Raw genomic sequence first — 21,531 nt, 5'->3', positions numbered from 1 at the left:
TTGGTGGAATTTGAAGTTAAAATAAATTGGGAACCAAAAAAACTTTAAATTTGAATTTTTAGAGAGCTCCCAACATGGGAAAATGTGTGGAGGGCACCACCACACGCCCACCCTTGTTGGGAGACTCCCAAAACATTTTATCATGGTGGTTGTAGAGTTGGAATTAAAGTGGCAACTCATTTGGATCAAGTTTGACTTGTACTTGGAGATTAAGTAGGAGACTTTGTCGGAATTTGATTCCAACACAAACTCTTATTAAAACTGAATGGAGTGTCCATTTAGAAAACAAAAACGTGTTCCATTGTCAAAGGTAAACGTCCAAGTTGATCTACACACACACACTTCCCATTGTTTTTGGACTTCCACTTCAACTAGTCTTTGAATTGAGATCAAATTTGGTTGAGAAATAATAGGAAATCAAAAAGGGAAAATTCTAAATGATATATATTCAAAGGAGAATGAAATTTCAAGCCACTTGAGCTGGAAAAATATTCCCCCCTTGGCTCTACAAAATTCGTCCACTCTCTCTCTCTCTCTCTCTCTCTCTCTCTCTCTCTCTCTCTCTCTCTCTTCTAGTTCTAGTTTAAGAACACAAAAAGGCTCCAAAATAAAAATACAATTTCTTCTTCTATAGTACTGATATAGATCAGTACTATCTTGGAATAATTGTTATTCCATATCCCTTGGTGCAATAAAAGCAATCCATCGGTTCAACTTGCGGGTCCGTAGCGTTCAGAACGGTTGCGGGCGTTCGACGAGTACATCAAGTAGAGAATTTAAACTTCGGTGATAAAAGGTAATGTTCTGATCTTTATGTATTTATTTTCACCACCATCAGATCTAGACCCCGGGTTCCATGGTTTCAGGCAAAATTGATTAATTTTTTTTTTTAAACTATGCGATTTTGAGTACTGCTGAGCATAGCGATTTTATTTTGGGGATAAAACTCTTCCAATAATGAAAGTAATGAGATCTAAAAATATAGAGGAAATGTGGGTTTGAAAGCCAAGAAAATTCAAATTAGTGCCACAGGCAATAGCTTTTTTTCAGTGTTTTCTAGAAAGGCACGCCTAGACGCATAGCAACATAAAGTTGACCAAGACTGAAAACACGTTCTGTTAAAATATATCCCAACATTTGACAAAGTTTGCACTTGGCTTTTATTGATCGTCATAGCAAATGCAACCTTAAAAGGAAATTGTCTCCTCCTGAATACGAAAGGAAATTCACCGAGGGATGGCGACATTGCAATCCATGGTATGCAGTGAACATCACCTTTGTTGTCCCCAGTAATTATTCTTGCTTGAATAGTATTCCAGATATAAACCCATTTATCTTTCCCATCCTATTTTTATATAGCCCTTCCGAAGCATCTCCAATAATCTACCAAAGGAATTAAGCTCTCTAAAAAAGATATTCCTTCTTAATTGAGGCACTTAAATAACACAAACATTCCTTCTCATTATATTATCTTTAACGAAGCCATCCTTGAGCACTGCAATGATGAACAAATCTTTTGTGGTCCGCTCAGCATACCATTTGTCTTGCCAAAACCGAATTCCGTCACCCAAGTATGAAATTATGATGTCTAATTCCTTCTACGAACAATTGTCTAAATTTCATGATGTCTCTCCATGCTGTAATCCCTTGACATATGAAATTATCCTCAGACTCCCAATAACCCGGCGAAGCGCCATATTTACTTTCAATAACTCTAAACAAAGGATGTGATTCCTCCTTCCCAAATCTCCATAACCATTTCTCAAGAAGAGCGATGTTTGTTTCCTTAATCCTTCTTCCAAGGCCTCCGCTTTTAATAGGCTTACAGACTTCTTCCCACTTTACCAACGAGATACTGTGCTCATCATTAGTATCCCCTACCCCCCCCCCCCCCCTTCCCCCTCCCTCCCTCCCTCCACCCCCAAAAGAAAGCGTCTCTGGATTTTCTCAATTCTCTCTGCAACACTGACAGGGCATTTGATTATCGACATCTGGTAAATTGGGATATTAGCTAGCACTGCTTTTATGAGAGTAACCATTCCTCCTCTTGAAACCAAATTTCTTTTCCAAGTGTCTAGCCTTTTCTCCACTCTGCACAATATGGTCCCACCACAACTTTTCAACTCTGCCTACTTCAAGAGGTAGCCCGGGGAAGCTCTGCCCCCCATAATCCCAGTGACGCCTTGGATCGTCTCATCCTCCATGTGAATGCCTTAAACTCTGGATTTATGGAAATTGGATCTTTGCCCCATATTGCTTCGTAACAGCGAAGAAATTTCCCCCGAACTATTCAACGGAATCAAAATTCATCACTCTTGACGGTTTTCCATCAACAAAACGAAGGTATTGGTAACTTGGTCAAAAACTACTCAACGAAATCAAAATCCATCGCTTCTTACGATTTTCTATAAACAAAATGAAGCTATCGGTGGTAACTTGGTCAAAAAACTTGATCTTTCTAGTCTCTAACTCTAAACTTTGTATTATTTGGTGGATAACTTGGTCCTTTAAAGGAGTTGTTTCCGGATTTATTTGCTACGGCCGCCTCACAAGAAGCTTCTATAGCAGTGTGTTTCGATCGTATTAAGAACAAGATAATTTGGAAGCCGGCTTTCAAAAGAAATTTCTTTGATTGAGAGCTCACCCTCCCAGATTGCTTGAGATTCTTCAGGTTTGTTATGTCAGCCAATCTGGTTTGGATAAGTAGGTTTGGATCTGGAACTCCTACGGTGAATTTTTTGTTAAATCATTCTATTTCTCCCTTTTGCCTTCCCATTTGCTCTCCATAGTAGCCAAGGTTTGGTCAATTTGGCATATCCTGGATCTTTCCTGCCAAACTTGTGGACCTTTTGGAGTGTTGGTCTTTGGTCCCTTGGAGGAAAAATGTTAAGATTTTATGGTATGTAGCCTTCTTAGCTACAATTTGGGTTTTATGGAAAGAAAGAAATGCTCAGGGTTTAAAGGGCATGCAAAGAATTGTGGTTATCTCTTTTCCAAAGTAGTTGCCCTCTCGATCTCTTGGGTGAAGATAGTGCCTTGCTTCAGAATTGTGTTCGCTTTTGAGTTATGGCATGAATGGAGGGCTTTTTTCTATAGCTCGGAAAATATCTTAAGATAATGCAGGATTGGGTTGCGACTGATTCCGGATGCCTAAAACTCAACTTCGATGGACCGAAACTTGGAAATCCCGAACCAACAGGCATCAGGGGTCTTCTTAGAGATGACTTGGGTCCGACTAGATGGGCTTTCTCTAGTCCTATAGGGGTGGCTGACGCGAGCAAAGCATAAGTGTGGGCCATACTCCAAGGGATCAAGCTTTTGGATTAAGAAGTTATGGATAAGGTCGTGGTGGAGGGCGACTCCCTTAATGTGCTCAAGAGAGCATCTACAATTCCTTGGAGATTTGCAGCCTATTTTGATGAGATTCATGATTTACTTAGAGACTATAAGATTTCTTTTAGACATGGGAGAAGGACCGCAAATAAAAAAGCTGGTAAGCTTGCTAGGGATGGATTATCCAAAGAGGGATTGGAGCTCTTCGATTTTTTGCCGCCTTGACTGACTTTTTGTTTCTTATTGGGGATGTTTTTCTCTTCTCCGTACTATTTTTTTTCTTTCTTTGTATTTTCCTTGACCACTTCGATCTCTTAACAATAAAATTCTTAGCCATCCAAAAAAAAAAACTTGGCAATGACAATTGGATAATTTATTTTGTTAGTGTACTAATGGTTGGATGATGATATTTTATTACAAATGAAGCATATGTTTTCCTATATTTTTTAGAATTTTTTTTGTTAATTTTCATTTTTTTTTTTTTCTATTTTTTATGTAAAATTTTAGAAAAGTTGTGAGTTTTACGCCTACCTCTGAAAACCCTTCTTTTTTTAGCAGAAAAGTAAAAATGACCATGAGTCAATTGAATATAGATATAACAAAAAGATATGGATGTCAACAGATACTTGGTTTCATTGTCCCTAAATAATAAAAAACAAGGGATTGATTTTTAAATCTTGTTTGAAAAATCCAGAATGAATGATCTTTTACGGAAAATGGAAATGTGTGAAGGGACTCAAAAAACAAAAGCATAACCATAGTTACCAGATTGGGAAACAAATTCAGGAAGCACCAGAAACGGTAAACACGAGGAAAAAATAGAAGGGAAACGAGAAATGGTAAAACGATGGAAATCGTATGAAAAATGCATTGAGAAACATATTAGGAAACGCATTAGAAACGTTTCAGAAACGATAGAGAAATGTCAAGGAAAACATATATGAAATATACGTGAAACATGAAATATATGTATTTGTAGATTTAAAATTTGTTAATTTCATATTTCTACAGGATTATACGCATAAATACATACATTTATAAGTTTTCATAATTTTTATTTAATGTGCAGGCATATATATAGATAATTTATGTATGTTCTATACACATTTTTATACTTTTAGCTTAATATTTTTAGGGCAACGATAAATTCGCACCCCCTGTAGGATAATTCACACCCCTTTAACGTATTGGCGTTAAAAAGTGTTAAAATCTGCCACACACCCTCCTTTAAAAGGGTGTGAATTATCCTGCAGGGGTGTGAATATATCATTGCCCTATTTTTACTTATTTTTTATTGCAATATATGCTATTGTTTTCCTTTCTAATATCTATTTTAGAATTTTTTTGGTACGTTTTTTTTTTGCAAAAATGATTTTCATTTCACAAATGTTTCCCTCACATTTCGCATACATTTTTTACGAGTTTTTCATACGTTTCACACATGTTTCACATAAGTTTTTCATACATTTCCTAAGCGCTTCCCATGAATTTCAGAAACATTTCCCAAATTTTTTTTCATATTCTGAAATGCATTTTAGGGGAAACAAATTCCTCACCCACGCAAGGAGTTTCCGACTACTAGGAGAATACATCAAACTAAGCATGTGAATGAAGAAAAGGGATGGACGTGTTATCTATGGTTTTCCTAGTCAGCAACTAAGAAAAACATGTACTTCATTTTACAGAAGGAGAAATCTACAAAGACTGCTTTAAATAAATAGAAATACTAAAAAGACCTAATAACCTTGAAAATTAAAGTAACATTATTATAATTTTCAGGTCTGTGTAAATCTTGACTAACTGGTGTGCTCCTTACAGCACCCTTAGATAGGATAACAAGAACCAGATAGGTTTACCAGACTACAAACTAACTTCATCATATAGGTTAGTTGATGACTTGCCATTCAAATAGTCAACCTTGTTATCAGGAAGTATGTATAGGGAATGCATGCACAGGGGAACAGAAAACTAAAACTAAGTTTCCTCAACCAATGGATTTCAATGAATTCCTTACATTTGCATGCACCTTCGGCAGTGTGAGCGATGTTAATATTGCAATGCCTTCAGGTGGCATAGTATGCAGGTAACAAGAGTCTTACTTGTTTTGTTGTTGTTGTTGTTGTTGTTGAAAGTGGAACAAGAGTCTTACTTGTTATTGTAGTAAAAGATGAATTGTTACAAATGTTTGCAGATTCTACCAAGTATGAGCATAGATGTCAGTGGTGTTGACACATATTGCTAGAATTACAAATTACAGATGGGAGATGATAAGTGCCGTCCCCTGTTTTAACAAGGACACATCTCCTTATTATACTTACCAAATTGGCTGTTAGAGAAGTAGTTAAAAACTTAAAAATCCAAAAGACTATCAGTAGTTAATCAAAGAAGTAATATGGAAGAGTTCTATCATGTATACGGGAATTCTCCAATCAAAGAAGTAATAAGGAAGAGTTCTATCATATACACAGGGGAATGCAGATATCATCTTCCACTTACAGATTACCAGTCTACACAAAATTTTTAAAAGTCATCTAATACTATGTTTCAAAATAATATAGAGCTCAAAACACAAAAGTAAAACACCTATTTGCAGAAAAACTAAAGAAAACAACAAAAATGGTGCAGCTGCATTGATTTCCAACACATTACAATTCGTAGAAAAGCAAGGTAAACCATCCATGGCACTTTGTTTAAAAGAAGTATCACTCATGGTCCAAAATCTTCAAATGTGTCACCTTAAACATGATATTACTAAGGGTCAACAATTAGGTATTGTATAGATAATACTAATTAGAAGAAAAAAAAGGTTATGCATGATGAGAACTACTGAATTAATTGAAATTGACTCACTTATTCACATAATAACAAGGTGCAATGAATTCAGCAGTGATTCGTGGGCTCCCTTCATTAGATCCAGCAAAGCCCCATACACCACTAGACTCCAACTTAAACGGCAAAGGCTTCGCCCTGTCCCTCCTTCCTGTGACCTATAGAGTACATACTTGATAAGAGAAGTAAAAATATTCAATTTTGTGAAATTAGTCACTACTTGCAAAATATAGGATCATAGAGAATACTGATAACAAAAGTTAACTTCTTTAATAGAACCACTCTTTTTATCAGGAAAATATTTGTTTCTTTATCCAACACTAGGAAGAATAGTTACTAAGATTGGCTGTAGGTCATTCATCTCAGAGTTATGAAGGGAAAGAAGGGATCACAGGGTAGAAATTTTGAAAATAAATAATTGGAAGAAAACATAAACAGAATTACCTGTTCATATCTCCAACCTGGCACCACCTTATACAATAATGTCTGTTTCCTAGTTGGATCTCTGGGCATTCAAAGTTGCGATGGCCAATTCGTTTGAGAGAGAGAGAGAGAGAGAGAGAGAGAGAGACTCCGACTCAATGTTCCTTCTTTGAAAAATCAATAGACCTGATTTGATTTCTTGGAACGCTTTGATCTTTGCATATTCCTGCAATAAGATTTTGAGTATTTAGAATGCCTCCATTTACAAACTCTATAATAAAGCCATTCGAACTCTTTTGTATCTTCTTCTCTAACCACTTTTATACCAGATTCAACTCAAAAATTCCATTGAAACATTTTAATAAAGTACTAGGGAACGCCTTTGCAAATGGTTTCCAGATACGCCCAAAATGTGGTGGACAATAACAATTGCGGTCACGCTCTTCCACCAAATAGACGTGGGAATTGTGCCCGGATTTAGACATTGTTCCAGGGCCCTAGAAGAAAAATTTTCACCACTTTTCCCCCTTACAAAACTATTCTCCCTTACATATCCCATTACATTTTCCTTTCCAAAACACTAGATCTCAACGAATGTCAGGTATAGCACCCCTGTTAGATTTCAGAGTCTTTTCAATCTTCGTGGATATTAGTACCAACTACTACTCCCTCCACCTTACGCAATCTTCATCTAAGATCTTCTAGAAAGCTTGCCACCAGGTTAAAGCTGAAACCCGCAATACTTTTCATGAACAACAGCAGTGTCAATAACAAGCCGAAGACTGTGAGCAATCCTAACTCAGAGACTACAACATAATACAGTTGTAAACGAACGGAGCCTCCAGAAATTAACCCTTACTTCCTGAGAGAGTTAAGCTCTCTACTTCCTTTCCTTGGGGTGTTTCCTTTTTTCCCCCGCATCCCTCTTCTCTAAGTCAAAGAACATTTTTTCTGTCTCTTCAATATTTTCTTGGAACCCTAATTCCATGGTGGTCCCCCATTTTTTTCATTTTTTCAAACTCACAAGAGAAGACCTTTTCTTCTTCTTCTGACGCTTCTTCTTTATCCTCTTATGAGGATTCCTCATCCGAATTCAACATCACCTTCTCTTCTTCCTCTGAAACTTCCTGCGCTCCTTCTCCTAAAATCTGTTCAGCCCTCTCAATCCAGGATGTAATTTTCCCACTGAGTTCCACTTCCATCGAGTCTCTTGTCATTTTAGATTCCTCATCAGGCAAAATTATGCCCTTCTTCTTCTCCTTCTCTCCCATCAGAACAGCCTCCAACCGATCCTTGCTTTCCTGCCATTCATCTTCCAATCATTGTTGAAGGTATGGCTGCTTGGATTGAGGTATACAATCTTCTTTGACAGACCTTTTCCCAGATAGTTGGGAAATTCCTTCCTCATTTTCCTTTGCTACCTCCTTGAGTTTTTTCCTTTGAATTTTCATGAATTCCCTTGCAATCTCACTTCTCGATCGGGATTCTTCACAAAATCTATTATTTTCCTCCCATCCACTTACGGGTTCAGTCTTCCCTTTACCTTTTTGATCCACTCTTTCCTCATCTTCTGAGGACGAGGAATCACCAGGTCTATCATAACTTTCTAACAGTTTTAGTATATTTGAAACGAACTGTTCCTTTTTTGTTCATTTCTGTTTGAGTGATATCCTTCCCATTTCTTCTTAAAAGGTACGAAACCACCTTTCGAGCTCTCTTTGAGAGGGTAATTGTAATGATGACCCTTGTTCTTATCGAGGCGATTTAAAAGAGAGTCTACCCACACAGAAACATTTTGACTTCCAATCGTTTTCACCTTTCCGAGCAAAGTGTCGCTTCTCAAAAGCTCTCGAATCTCGATTGCGAAAATTCTTTTTCTCGCCAAACTTTAAGTTTTTCGAGACTACGCCCAGTCTGAAATCCTTTCTCCCCCTTTGACCTGGTTTTGGAGCAGAACCTTTAGGGAAATTTAGCTTTTCTTGTCGGCGATTTAGACCCCCTCGGTTTGGGTTATTTTGTAGGAAAACACCAAGTGTTGGGGCAATAAATGTGGTTTGCTTGAAAGTCTTGATCCTTGGCCTTAGAGATCCAGCTAAAGAAGTCTCAGCTATCAACTACTTACGTGGAAATTTGAGTTTGAAGTTCAACGGCTCCTTCTGACCTTCCTATACTTCCCTCAAAAAAACTTTTTTATCCTCCTTCTCAACCATGCTTTCCTCCGGTACCGGAGGGAGAAAACCAGTGATGTTTTTTCTGATCTGGCTAGCCGTTTGGGACGAGACTTCCTCATTTTCCGCCCCAGGCATACATTTCACTTGGACTAAGTAGATTTTGTCATCCACTTTTAACTTAATAAATGGCGTTACCGACTTCCAATACTGAGTTAGGACTTTTACTGAGGCGAAAGCCACACAATAGTCATGATTCCCTGATAACTGAACTTGCAGCACTTGGCCAAAAAGCTTTCCCAAAGTTTCAACTGTCGTTAATGATCATGCATGAAGCGAAATGTCATAAAATCGTAGACACACAGTTTTGGCTCCAGAATGTATGACAGGGTTCCATGAATGCAGAGAGGACATATTATGACCCAAAGCATCCCCCTTTTCGGAGGACCCGTAATGCTTGTTGTTCCAAATCAAACCTGAATAAAACCTCCGACCTATTAATTACAAGGGGCTTTGATAGCAATGGTATATTCCAATCTTTAATAGCCCACTGCCATACCTCCTCAAGGTCCCATGAGGATTTTTTCACACACCCTACCGAGCATTTTTTCAGTTCCTTTTACGGTCTTCCACCTCTTTACCTGCTATTACAATTTCAGGATATTTCACCAAAGCTCCCAAATCGGAGGGGGACGAGACTTCTCTCTTTTCCTGCCTTGAACTGACTCCGTCTTCCTCCTCTAGCTCCTCATCTCTAACTTTTGCGCACTTTCTACATTTATTTCGAGTGCCAAAATTGTAGTATCAGCAGGTTCCGCAACTCCAATTGTCAGAATGTTTCAAGGTCAATGGTAATCCCAGTTCCTCAACCCATCTTCATGATTGTCTTCTGCGGCTAGGAAGAGGAACTTTTGCGGCTAGGAAGATTTCCTCTGACTTTTGATATCCTCTCACCTCTACTGCCATAGATTGAATCGTATCCTCGGGGGCTTCTCGGCAAAGACCGGGGTGATGATAAACTCCGTCCATTTCTTAACAGCACTAGGTTTTTCCTACAACAGTCTCTGTCTATCTCCAGCCATTGCAGGGCTTCAAAGATCGTGTAGCGAGCTTCTATTATGTCTAGGTATACATCTTTGAGACTTTCTATCCTGTAGCCACAACTACAGGTTCTGTTAGCTATATTCCTTCCCTGGTAGAGAATGTCCGAGGTGCTTTCACGGTGCTTTCCAAAGAACTCTCGAACTCCCATAGATCAAGTTTCCTATGCCTAAATGGGCCACCTTTGAACTCAAGGTTTCGATTCATCCAAAGCTACCCACAGATCTTGATTATTTAGATCCAGAAACTTGCTAGAAAAAGTGGAGACAGGTAGTTCTTGAAGAAGAGGCAGATCTACATCCAATCCTCTGCTTTTCTCCTCCCGGACTTGCTGAAATTAAGAAATTCCAGCTAACTTATACCAGATTTTACTACCCGACTAATAGTCTCTGCCAGATCCACTCCCCGCTTGGCTTCTGCGCTTCTCCACCACGAAGGCCCCGAAAGTTGGAGTAGGGACTCCTTCTGATCACACGGACACCCAGAGGATTTGGAAGAACAATTCTTCCTATCTAGTTATCAACTAGAAGAAAGAGGAATTCAATTGGGAATCCAAGAGCGAGCTAAAGCTTGTATAAGACGATTGGTGGCGCGACAATCACTCGACTTAAAACACGAATGTGAGCGGCACTAGTCATCCAACTATAATTTCGACAGTACGTGGCACACTCACGGTACTCAAGAATTCATAAAATGGCTAGCATCCTTCAAAGTTGGTTTCGACAGAAGTTAGTTCATGAGAATTATATGAGGATCAAGATAGCAACATCCATCATACAACACGCATGGAAGAGGAAATTATTTTGACATAGTGAGAGCTTCAAATCACTCTAACAAAGTCACAAATCGTAAATTTGAACCCCTACCAAATTTGTACTAATTACTCGAGGACATACTAGTACAAGTCAATAGATTTAAGGAAGCAAAAGACCCAAGTTAATTTCCACCTAAGTTGACATGTTAGAAGGAATACATCAAAATCGAACTTTGTGATTACATTATTTCAGACCGACGACACAATTTCCCAAAGCCTCTTGTTCATTGGAAATACTTAATATGCTAGGGCTATATTGTGGGAGTATTAGAGGTGACAAACTCCCACCCACCATGCCAATCATGACATTCATCGGGCTGAAATCTTTTCAAGTGGGGAAGCATGACGAAGATCATCATAAGTCCCATATTCTAATATTTGTGTCATTCATGGGTCTTTTAAGTCCCTTACGTTATAGGAGGATCACTACTATATTTCTCAGCAATATCACTTAGTTTCTTTGAGTTATGAGTGTTTTAAAAAGGCCCCCATACGTGTCTTACGAAAATTTTAAGTGGGAAAAAGATTCTTCAAGTCATTAGAGGGTATTAGAGTCCAAAACTGTTAGAATTTTGTTTAGAGTTCTAGAACTTTCTAATTTCTCCATCTGTTCTTATATATATTGTAAGCCTCGGGACATTTTTCTTTCATGTTGAACTATGGATGAATGAATATGAATACAGTTAAATTGAAGCATTTTTAATGGATGTGATGCCATTTTCCTGATCTTCGTACGAACCATGGATACCCTAGGGTCTGAAGCCTAAGGAGCAAGGAGTCATACATGAGATGCCTTGATCGTTAGTGGTGTGATGCCCTAAGACCATCGATCATAGGTGTGATGCCTTGATCAGGCTCATCATGTGATGCCCTCGGAAAACTAGTAGTGAGATGCCCTAGTAATTTTCCTACTCAAGTATTTTCTTTCTCCTTTCATCTTTACCGTATTCTTTACAATGGTCTCATCTTAGTTTAATTTCCTGCAAGCAGTCCTAAATTCCTAATCGTGCAATTCTATCCGTCGGATTTGGCTCAAACTATAAAGTTTCTTTCCTTCTCTCAACCATCCACAAATCTAAGTTTCAAATTGATCCAACGGTCAGATTTGCGTCAAATATGAATATCACGATTCCTATAACATCCTCTAGTACATATCCAATATTCAACGTGATCATTGGTCGGATCGTGAGGCACAATCAATTTTTAGATGTCATTAGAAACCCTTCAGAATTCTAAAAAACACAGCGATTTGAGTTTGTATAATCTTATCAACCTCAAATTCAATTATTGTCCTCCTTGAGTCTGCGCCTAACATCCATACAAGTTTCAAAGCGGTTTAATGGCTGGATCGCCTCAATTTCCATATTTTACATATCTGTCCGGATCCATACACTTCATCATAGCCCACTTCTAGATTGCAATTTTTGTTAATTTTCCTCCCATAGATGCGCCATCCATCAATTTCCACTGTAACCCTCTGAAAACAAGGCTCCTTTTTCTCATCTGCCCCCAATTTGAGTGTTTATTCCACTAGTAGTTTTGTGAAATCCACTTCATCATGCTTGACCTCTCGAGTTTTGCAAGTAGGTATTGCTTTGGGGGCGTTGTTCCTCTATATTTCTTTTAACTTCTAGTAAAGAGTTCTTTGTTTTTTGAGGACTCTATCAACTGTCTTGAAGACTTACTATCCCTTTTAGGTCCCTTCAGGGTAAGATCAAGGGAGTTGGATGCTTTGATTACCCTTTGTCTGCTTGACTCTATGAGATGAAAATGAATTTAGATTCTTTTTTTTTTTTGGAATGGTAGATAGTATTAATAAAATCGAAAGGAGACCGAGATGGTCTATACAGAAAAATACAGAAAATACAAGATCAAAGAAGGAAACAAAAGAAAAATATCAAGGGGGGAGATAATCAAATCGCTCCAATCTTTCTCTGGATACCCCATCTTTAGCTACCTTATACGCTACCCCATTGGCACTCCGCAAAATGAATTTGGATTCTTTATTTAATTTCTATATCGTGAAAGCAAATCTAGAGCTCAAGAAATCTAACACTGTAAATACAAAGTAGTGGATACTCTGTGAAGTGGAAGCGAAAAAAAATTATAATAAATGAAGCTGAATTTATTTTTTTTGGAAAGATTAGGTGAAGCTGAAATCAGCTCTATAAAATCAAAAAGTCTAAAGGTAGTTGGGAATTAGGCACTTTATCTTTGTCAGTCAACTATATGTCTATAACAGACCATCTAAAGGGTAGGGATTTAAGTCATTGTCATGATCTGAAAGGCTTGTTCATGTCATTTTTATGTCTAATATTTTCTTCTAGATCAGTACAAGTCATGTTTTGCTTATTCTATAAACTGTAAGGCAAAATTCATTAATTGAGGTATTCAGCTAGCTCTTTTTGGCAATTCAAGCCTATAGCCTAGCTCAAGTCTGAAGTGAGTTTTTCAAGTGGTTTCTTACAGGAGAGATGTTTACTCATTTTTGCAATATTTTGCTTGTTTAATACTAATGTTGACTAGTTTGAAAGCAATAGAGTCTAATTCAATAAATTAATTTTCAAAAGGAATGGCGCAGTCACATGCCACATGCACACAAATAGGACCTAGTAAAAAAAGAAAAAAATAACAATTGATGCAAGCCAAAGTACCTACTAAAAGGAATCAATCACAAATAGGTGAGTTTATTGATGTTGGAATTTGACTATATCATTCACATTTTGTAATTTATACATTAGTTGTTTCATTATATAAAGATGATGATACTAAAAAGAATGGTTGTTGGTTGTAACATACCTTGTGGTGAGCAAAATCAATATGGGAAGGATCTGAGACATTCTCCATAAGCGTGTCATAACCGTAGAACAAATCTCGTTGAATCGTCACAGTTGAGAATTCAGGACTATAAAAGTCACTTGGCAACCTAATCATACGAACAACATAACCACCCAAATTTTTGAGTCATCCACAGCTTATTGCGGGAAAATTGTCACAAAAAAGGAAAAAATTCACTTTTCCAAAAAATCTCCCTTAAAATCATATATGATTGAAACTTACTTGGGCAAGAAATTATCTATAAATTCTCATCAACAAGGTAGTAAGAATGCTTAAATAGAGTGACATTCAATAAAAGGGCCCTAAAGAGCCTAGCTAACCCCTTAGACACCTACGGGTGGCACTTTCCTACAGAGGGTGGTGCTGTGAAAGCTCAGTTAGACAGTTAGCAAGGGAGTCTAATGGGGGAAAGGGGTCTTTTTGGTTGAGATCTTCAGAGCCTTTGCTTAGTTGAAATTACCTTTAAATTCTCCCTTGGAATCTTATACAAGAAAAAAAGAGCTTAATTGAGAGATAAATTATCTTTAAATTCATTCTCATCAAGGTAGTCAAAATGCTCCAATCCATTAAAAATAAGAACCTAAAGAGACTACACAACCCCTGGACACCTGGGTTGGTACTTTCTTGCACAGGATGGTGTCGCATAATCTCAGATTCCAAGGGATTCTAGTGGGGAACGGGTGTTTATTGTTGAGATCTTCCGAGGAGTCGCTGATTTTGAACTAGGAATTGTTAAAGTATAAATGATTAAATAACACCATCTCTAACAGCTTAAGCTTTTGGGGTAATTGGTAGTTTCACATGGTATCAGAGCAAAAGTTCCTCATTTCAAAACTCCTTGACATTAAAAACCCACAAGTAATGGCCAACCCAAAAGAGGGGCCACACGTGCCATGTGTAGGCCTATGTCACAAATATCATTCTCGGGAATTTCTCGGCAAGGGAAAATCTCGGGATGTATTGAATTTTTTAAATTTTTTCCGTGTTTATATCGGGGGCCGGGGGGAGGAACGATAAAGATAAAATTATTTAAAACATCTATAAAAATATAAAATTTAAGAAAAAAAATATAAAATAAAAATATTGTAAAAATATCGGGATAATATCGTTAAATTATCGCGATATTTTATGATGAGAATGAAAATATCACTATATTTTTAAAATCTCGTGATTATTTCGGGATTTTGTTGTTTTATCAAATTGTCGCGATAAAAACGTGCTATTATATCAAAGATATTGTTGACATAGGTGTAGGTCAACCCTATAAAGAGGAGCCACCATGAGGGGGAGTGTTAAAGTATAAATGTTTAAATAACACCATCTCTAACAGCTTAAGCTTTTTGAAGTAATTGGTAGTTTCACAGGAATAGGGAGCAATGAACAAAACCTCGAATGTGTCGAGTCTCTCAATGATGGGGCCGACATTTGTGCGGATTGACTTGTTGTTGGCAGTGGTGGATGCTGATGAGACATGGCTCTTTGATGGTATTGATGTTGAACAAGACAAAGCTTGTCGAGGTCAATGTATGTGCCCGCCATCATTGCACCTGATTGAGCTTCGAGGATATGGACCCCATCTTTTCATTCTTCCATCTTTTTCATATGTTTGGGTCCAAGTACCAAGCTGAAGGGTCTGTAAGCCTTTAAGGGTGGCGTGCATATGCTTGCACAATTGCACGTGCAATGCTGGATTGAGTGGTGATGGTTTCTTGGTTTTAATGCAAATTTGAAATACAAGTGTGGCAACCCAAGAGTGGGAGTGAATTGGTTAATTAAAAATTTTCGCTTAATTAGTTTGAAAGATTAAAATCAATTTGCCAATTTTATGTTAATTGTATTAAACCCTAGTTCAAATATGAAGATAATAAAATTAGAGTTTGGATATTACTATCATGCATTCACTAACCCTTGTTCAATTAAAACATAAATACATGAGAGGGTTAGAGGTTACCAATCACCAAGTGAGAAGAAAGGAGAGAAGATGATTCACACCACAATGAGGAGACACAATTTTTATAGTGGTTCGGTCTATCAAAAAGACCTACTCCACTCTTCCAAGTTTAGCTCCTTGGTTACTTCACTAATGGTGAGCTTTTAAGCCCAATCTCCAAGCTTTACAACTCCTTCTTCACCTCCGAGGGGACAAACCCTCTAACTCCGGATTCTCCTTTGTTAATGGGTCGAATCCTAGACCCTCAATACAATCAAGCTTCTCTTTCAAAGGCCGAAGCGAAAACCCCTCTCACAAACTCCAAGATTCACCTTTATTATCGGGCCGAATCAGAGACCCTCAATACAATGAAGAACAAAGAAAAGAAAAACTCTCAAGCCTCTTAATAGGCGGATTACAAAAATAATAGCTCACAATCTCTCCAAAAGAATAGCAAAGTAAAAGCCTATGGAGATCCTCTTGATAAATGAAAAATGCACAAATTAAAGCATAAAGAGGATAAAACTAAAGAACCTTAGATTTGCAAGTTTAGGCTCAAAGGATTTGAAAACGATTTGCCAAAAGGTTACTTAGTTGGTCTAGGATAGGGTTTAAATAGCCCATGAAAAGATATGATCGTTTGAGGACAAAACCGTAAAAAACAGGGTTGAAAAAGTCAAGCAACGCGGGCCCCAACAGCTAGTTTTCCAGACCGGCGCGGTCCACAGAAGCATCGCGGTCGCCCTCCCTATCGGGAGCTCTCTTTTTATTTTCAAATTTCAAACCGGCGCGGTCGATCGAGTCATGGTGATCGTCTGGCGAGAGCTACCTGGACTTTTATATTTTTGTCCAGGTCCCTATTCGCAGTCACTCGGCCTTATGGCGGTTGACCGGCCCGACCATGATGGAGTGTTTCTGGATTTCCAGGTACACCTCCGCAGTCACCCGGGACGCTCCGGTCGACCGGCCCGCTATGCTTCGGCAAGTGCTGAATTTCCAACCACCTTCCCGCGGTCGCCCGGGGAACCCCAGTCGACCGGCCCTGTTTAAAAATCCATTTTGAAGTTAAAATCTTAGGGACTTTGGGCATGGTCTTTGGGCTTTTGTCCAAGGTTTTCAAATACATTTTGGGGAGTGTGTAGATGGTTTTTAAAGATGTTAAAGTTGTTATGAAAACTATTTTGAAAATCTTTTTGAAAGTGCACATACAAATAACAAGAGGACTCCAAATACAATCTAAAAAGATAAAACCTTGAGTCTTCTTGGATTGCTTGGCTCCTCCGCACTTTCTTGGACAACTTGAACTTGCGAGTGAACTCTCCGACTTGATTTGGCTCTTGTGAAATCCTCCATTCCTTGAGCATGTTGAATGGTCCATGAGGTGGTCAACAAGGCTTGTTCAACTCCAAGCTTCTACTAGCACTTGTTAGGCAACTTGGGATCCTTGACTTGAGCTCTTGACTAGAGTATCTTCCGAGGATAATCTCTCCAATGTGCAAGCTCCTTGGTACATTGTGCATGTTGATCTGCAAGCCATGTGTTGTGTTGTGTTGTGTTGTGTAATGACGATATGACATGTTAAATTCCTGTCTAAGGCACAACACTAAAAGACAACACATTAGTCCATAAAGACTAATCAATTTGGGTTTGCTAGCATCAAAACAATAAGGTAAAGGCGAATGTATGAACCCATGGGAACCCTTGGGCTTACAAAATTCTAGCAATTCAAAGAGATTTTTCAGCATGAAAGGAGAGATCTAAGAGAGTGATTGCTCCATACCTTTCCTAGGAAAGTAGGGATTTATTTATTTTACAAATAATAGGTTCTAGTAGAAGCGTGGATACCCTTGGGATTCGTTTCTGTAGGTGGGGAATCGCGATTCCCCGAAACGCAAATCCGATTCGGGATTCGGTTCGATTCGCCAAGAAATGGGAATCCCAAATCCATTTCGTCGGAAATGCGAATTTTGATTTGGGAACCGCGATTTATAATCCACCGGAATCGCGATTCAAAATTTTAGGATTCAGGATTCAAAAATATACAAAATCGCAGTTTTATGAATATGGAATCGGGATTCCCATTACCTGGAACCGCGAATCCCATTCCGTAAAATCCGTTTTTTAGTGAGGGGGAATCGTGAATCCCATGTTTTAATGCGAAATTACGATTTTTGACCGTTTTAAAAGACTAGAGGGGTAAAAACATGAGGGCTTTTAAGTAATTTCCCTTTAAAAACCTAATCCTCGTTATAAAAGGTCGAGAGACTTTTTTCTCTCTCATTTTTGCTGAGGCTGAAAAACCCTATCCCCTTTCACCGGAAAAAGCCGCCGCCGGTCTCCGTCAGAAGAAGAGAAGAAGAAGAGGAGCTCCGTCCGAACTCCGAAGAGAAGAAAGAAAGAAGAAGAGGTAAGAAATTTTCTTCTTCATTTTTTTTTGCAGAAAAAGAAAGGGAAATGATATTTTCCACGCTTAAACGGATGAATCCCCCCTCCCCCCCCCCCCCCCTTTAACGGTTTCTGTGAGAATGGTTTACTGGTGAGGGGAAATTTTCCATCTGAGGAGGGGAAAATATCCATCTAAGGAGGGGAAATATCCGTCTGAGGAGGGAAAAATATCCGGATACCCTTTTTTATTTTTTTTATAACAAAAATAGATTTGTGTATTTTTTTATATTTCTGGGATATTCAAGGCTCAAGCTATATTTGTTTTTTTGTTTTTTTTTAATTCAAGCTATCTAGCCTGTCTTTTTAGTTTAAAATTTCTGCGTAATTCTGCTATTTAAAATTTTAGTTTAAAATATTCAAGCTTTTAATATTTGTGTTGTTGATGTATTTTTCAAGCTTTAAAATTCAGTGAAGGGGCTGATGATCAATGATTCAATATAGATAGGGGCTTTTAAGTTCTTGATTTTATGGGCTATGTGAGCCTGCGTGTGTGCTCTCTCATGCAACAGAGCCTATGTGTACGCTTTCTCAAGCAACAACCATGTGTATGCTCGGGAGGTTTGGGGAGGGGAATTCCAAAGTAAGACGGTCTGTTGGATAAATCCAATGGATTCGACACTGCACCACGGGAAACCCAACCCTGACCCTTACCCCTACCCCTGCAAAATAGTGAATACCCTGGGAACTCCCACGTAAGACGGTCTGTTGGATAAATCCAATGGATTCGACACTGCGCCACAGGAAACCCAACCCTGACCCTATCCTTACCCCTGCAAAATAGTGAATACTCCTGGGAATTCCCACGTAAGACGGTCTGTTGGATAAATCCAATAGATTCGACATTGCGCCACGGGAAACCCAACCCTGACCCTACCCCTGCAAAATAGTGAATACTCCTGGGAATACCCACGTAAGACGGTCTGTTAGATAAATCCAATAAATTTGACACTGCGCCACGGGAAACCCAATCCTGACCCTACTCCTGCAAAATAGTGAATACCCCCGAGAATTCCCACGTAAGACGGTCTATTGAAAAATCCAATGGATTCGACACTGCGCCACGGGAAACCCAACTCTGACCCTACCCCTGAGCCTACGCTTGCATACCCTTGCATGCATGCATGTAAGACGCTCACAGTAGAAAATATCTATCATACTTAGCCAAATATTTTACAATTTGATTTTGTCAGGCAATTGAGAGAAGATGGATGAGACTGTCGACCAAGAATTTCAAGTCCAAGGAGGTGTAGGTGATGATGACGTAGTTTTTGAAGGGAACCTAGAATACTACTATGATGAAGAATGTGGAAGAAGATTATGATGAAGACATAGTGTTGAGTCCGAACGCGAGGTCAGCGACAGTTTTATGGTCACACGTAGTCAAAGGAAGGAAAGTTGGTGAAGGACATGGGGGAATAAAAAAGTGAAAAAGTAAACACTGTAAGAAGGCTTACACTAGGACTTATACAAAGGTGCACGCACACCTTGTGAAAGCACCAAGAGGTCAAGGTCAAGGTCAAGGAATAGCATATTGCAGTGTAGTTGCAAAAGACAAAAAATTACAAGAGCATATCAGAAGCCAAGTCCAACAAGCAGAGAATTTACCTGGGAGAGTGCCACTGAAGAAATCACGGTTAGACGTGCTTGGCAAGTCTTCCAGCTCTGGTGGGACTTCTTCAAGTAAGGTTACTGAATCACCAATTGGCAAGTCTTTTAGAGCAAAGGATAGAGACGATGTTGATCATAAAGTACTGTGATTTTTTGCCGCCAATGGGATTCCTTTTAACATCCTCCGATCTCCATATTTTCAAGAGATGATAATTGCTGCCAATTATGTGCCTAGATACAAGTTGCCTTCTTATGAGAAAGCAAGAACAACATTATTGGACCATGAGAAAGAGAATGTAACAAGAGATACAGGTGTTCTAGGAGAAAAATGGCCTGAACATGGGCTTTCAATTGTCTCTGATGGATGGACAAACGTGAAGAACAAAGCCCTGATAATGTACTGGCATCGAATATGTTCGGTTCGATGTTTCTCTATGCGCATGACTTATCTGCTGTGGAGAAACCAGGGAAAAACATTGCAAAGTTGTTGTTGGATGCCATTCAAGAAGTAGGGCCTTTTAATGTTGTGCAGGTGGTGACACAGAATGCAGCCAATTGCAAGTTTGCTGGGACAAAGGTTAATAAAGTTTATCCCCACATATTGTGGTCCCCTTGTGTGGTTCACACATTAAATCTGATATTCAAAGACTTGGCCAAGCATAAACACTTGAGTTGGATTGGAGAGACTTACCATTCCTGCAAAGATGTCGTCAAATACATTACCAATCATTCGCAAGCTCTTGCGATATTTAGAAGCAATTCGAAGTTTGAGTTGCTGAAAGTTGCGAAGACCAGATTTGCAACTCATTATACTACACTGAAGAGACTTCTTGATGTAAGGGAGGTGTTGCAGATGACAGTATTGGCAGATGCTTGGAAAGAATGGCTGAATGCTTGCACCGACAAAGTGATGATAGAGAGGGGGAGACGACAACTACTTGGGTAGTCTCTGATGAGTTTTGGACGAACATAAGATTGGCATTATTAATTATGAAGCCCATCTATAAAATGATTAAGTTCACTGACCAGGAATGATGTCTAATATCAGAAGTGTACGAAGGCATGGACAATATGTTAGGGCAAATAAAAGATAACTTGAAAGATGTGCCTGACATGTACAATCATATTCATGGTATTGTAGTGGAACGATGGGGGAAGATGAATGTTCGAATGCATGCCTTGGCTCATGTACTCACTCCAAAATATTATGACCATGTAAATCTCAATATTCCAGCACCAGGCGGTGGTAAACGAGTCACCCCAGGTATGTAATTGTTTCTCGTATTGTGAATTTTCGTAATGTAATTGTATTTATCTCCATTTATGTTGCTGACTGATCAATTATTCAATTTTATTTTTTGATAAAGACCCCGAAATCATGGATGCTGTTTATGAAGCCATTAAGGCTCTCTCATCTGATGATGAGATGAGTAGTACGATTAGACGTCAATTATATGATTTCATAGGAAGAGTTGGAAGGTTTTCCAGTAAATTTGCCAGGGATGATGCGAAAGATCCCAAGGTGTCTGTGACCAAATGGTGGAACTTTCATGGAAGTCATGTACCTGAGTTACAGTCAGTGGCCATCAAAGTTCTCTCACAGCCTATCAGCACATCTTCTACAAAGAGAGTATAGAGCACATATAGCTTCATTCACAACGTAAAGCGTAATCGCTTAAATTCACATCGTGCTGATACCCTTATGTACATCGACTCAAATCTTCGACTCCTATCCAGGTTTAAGTTCTTTATTTAGTTTTTCCATATAATAATTGTTTTTCATGACTTATGTCAGATTATTTATTTAATTTTGGAATCTATTATTTAGATATAATGCGGCTGCATACAAAGAAGGACCATATAGGAAATGGGACATCAACCCAAAGCTCCCAATTATGGATGACTCCTCTATCAGAATGGAGGAAATGCGATGGCAGGATCTCGATGATGATTTCCTTAGACCTTCTACATTTCGTGCGTCATCTCAGGCCTTACCTTCAGGCCCTGCACTCAATATTTGTGACTTAGACTGACGAAGCTGC

General features: G+C 38.7%; 1 protein-coding gene across 1 annotated transcript in view; it reads right to left on the bottom strand.

Moving 5' to 3' along the window:
• ACD1 (Pheophorbide a oxygenase family protein with Rieske 2Fe-2S domain-containing protein) overlaps positions 1 to 21,531 on the bottom strand; it is a 73,734-nt gene that overhangs the window by 24,071 nt on the left and 28,132 nt on the right. The window contains exons 3-4 of the mRNA XM_077390304.1: positions 13,468 to 13,594; positions 6,184 to 6,320 (exon numbers count right to left, since the gene is read on the bottom strand). Coding sequence (XP_077246419.1) covers positions 6,184 to 6,320; positions 13,468 to 13,594 — 264 coding nt within the window. The remainder of the gene's footprint in view (positions 1 to 6,183; positions 6,321 to 13,467; positions 13,595 to 21,531) is intronic.

Source organism: Tasmannia lanceolata, unplaced genomic scaffold (assembly GCF_043159265.1).
Source record: "Tasmannia lanceolata isolate RefF3 unplaced genomic scaffold, GAP_Taslan_0.1 ptg000011l, whole genome shotgun sequence".
In the NCBI taxonomy this organism is placed as follows: domain Eukaryota; kingdom Viridiplantae; phylum Streptophyta; class Magnoliopsida; order Canellales; family Winteraceae; genus Tasmannia; species Tasmannia lanceolata.
The sequence above is the reverse complement of the archived record's forward strand: the minus strand, read 5'-3'. Positions and strand labels throughout refer to the sequence as shown.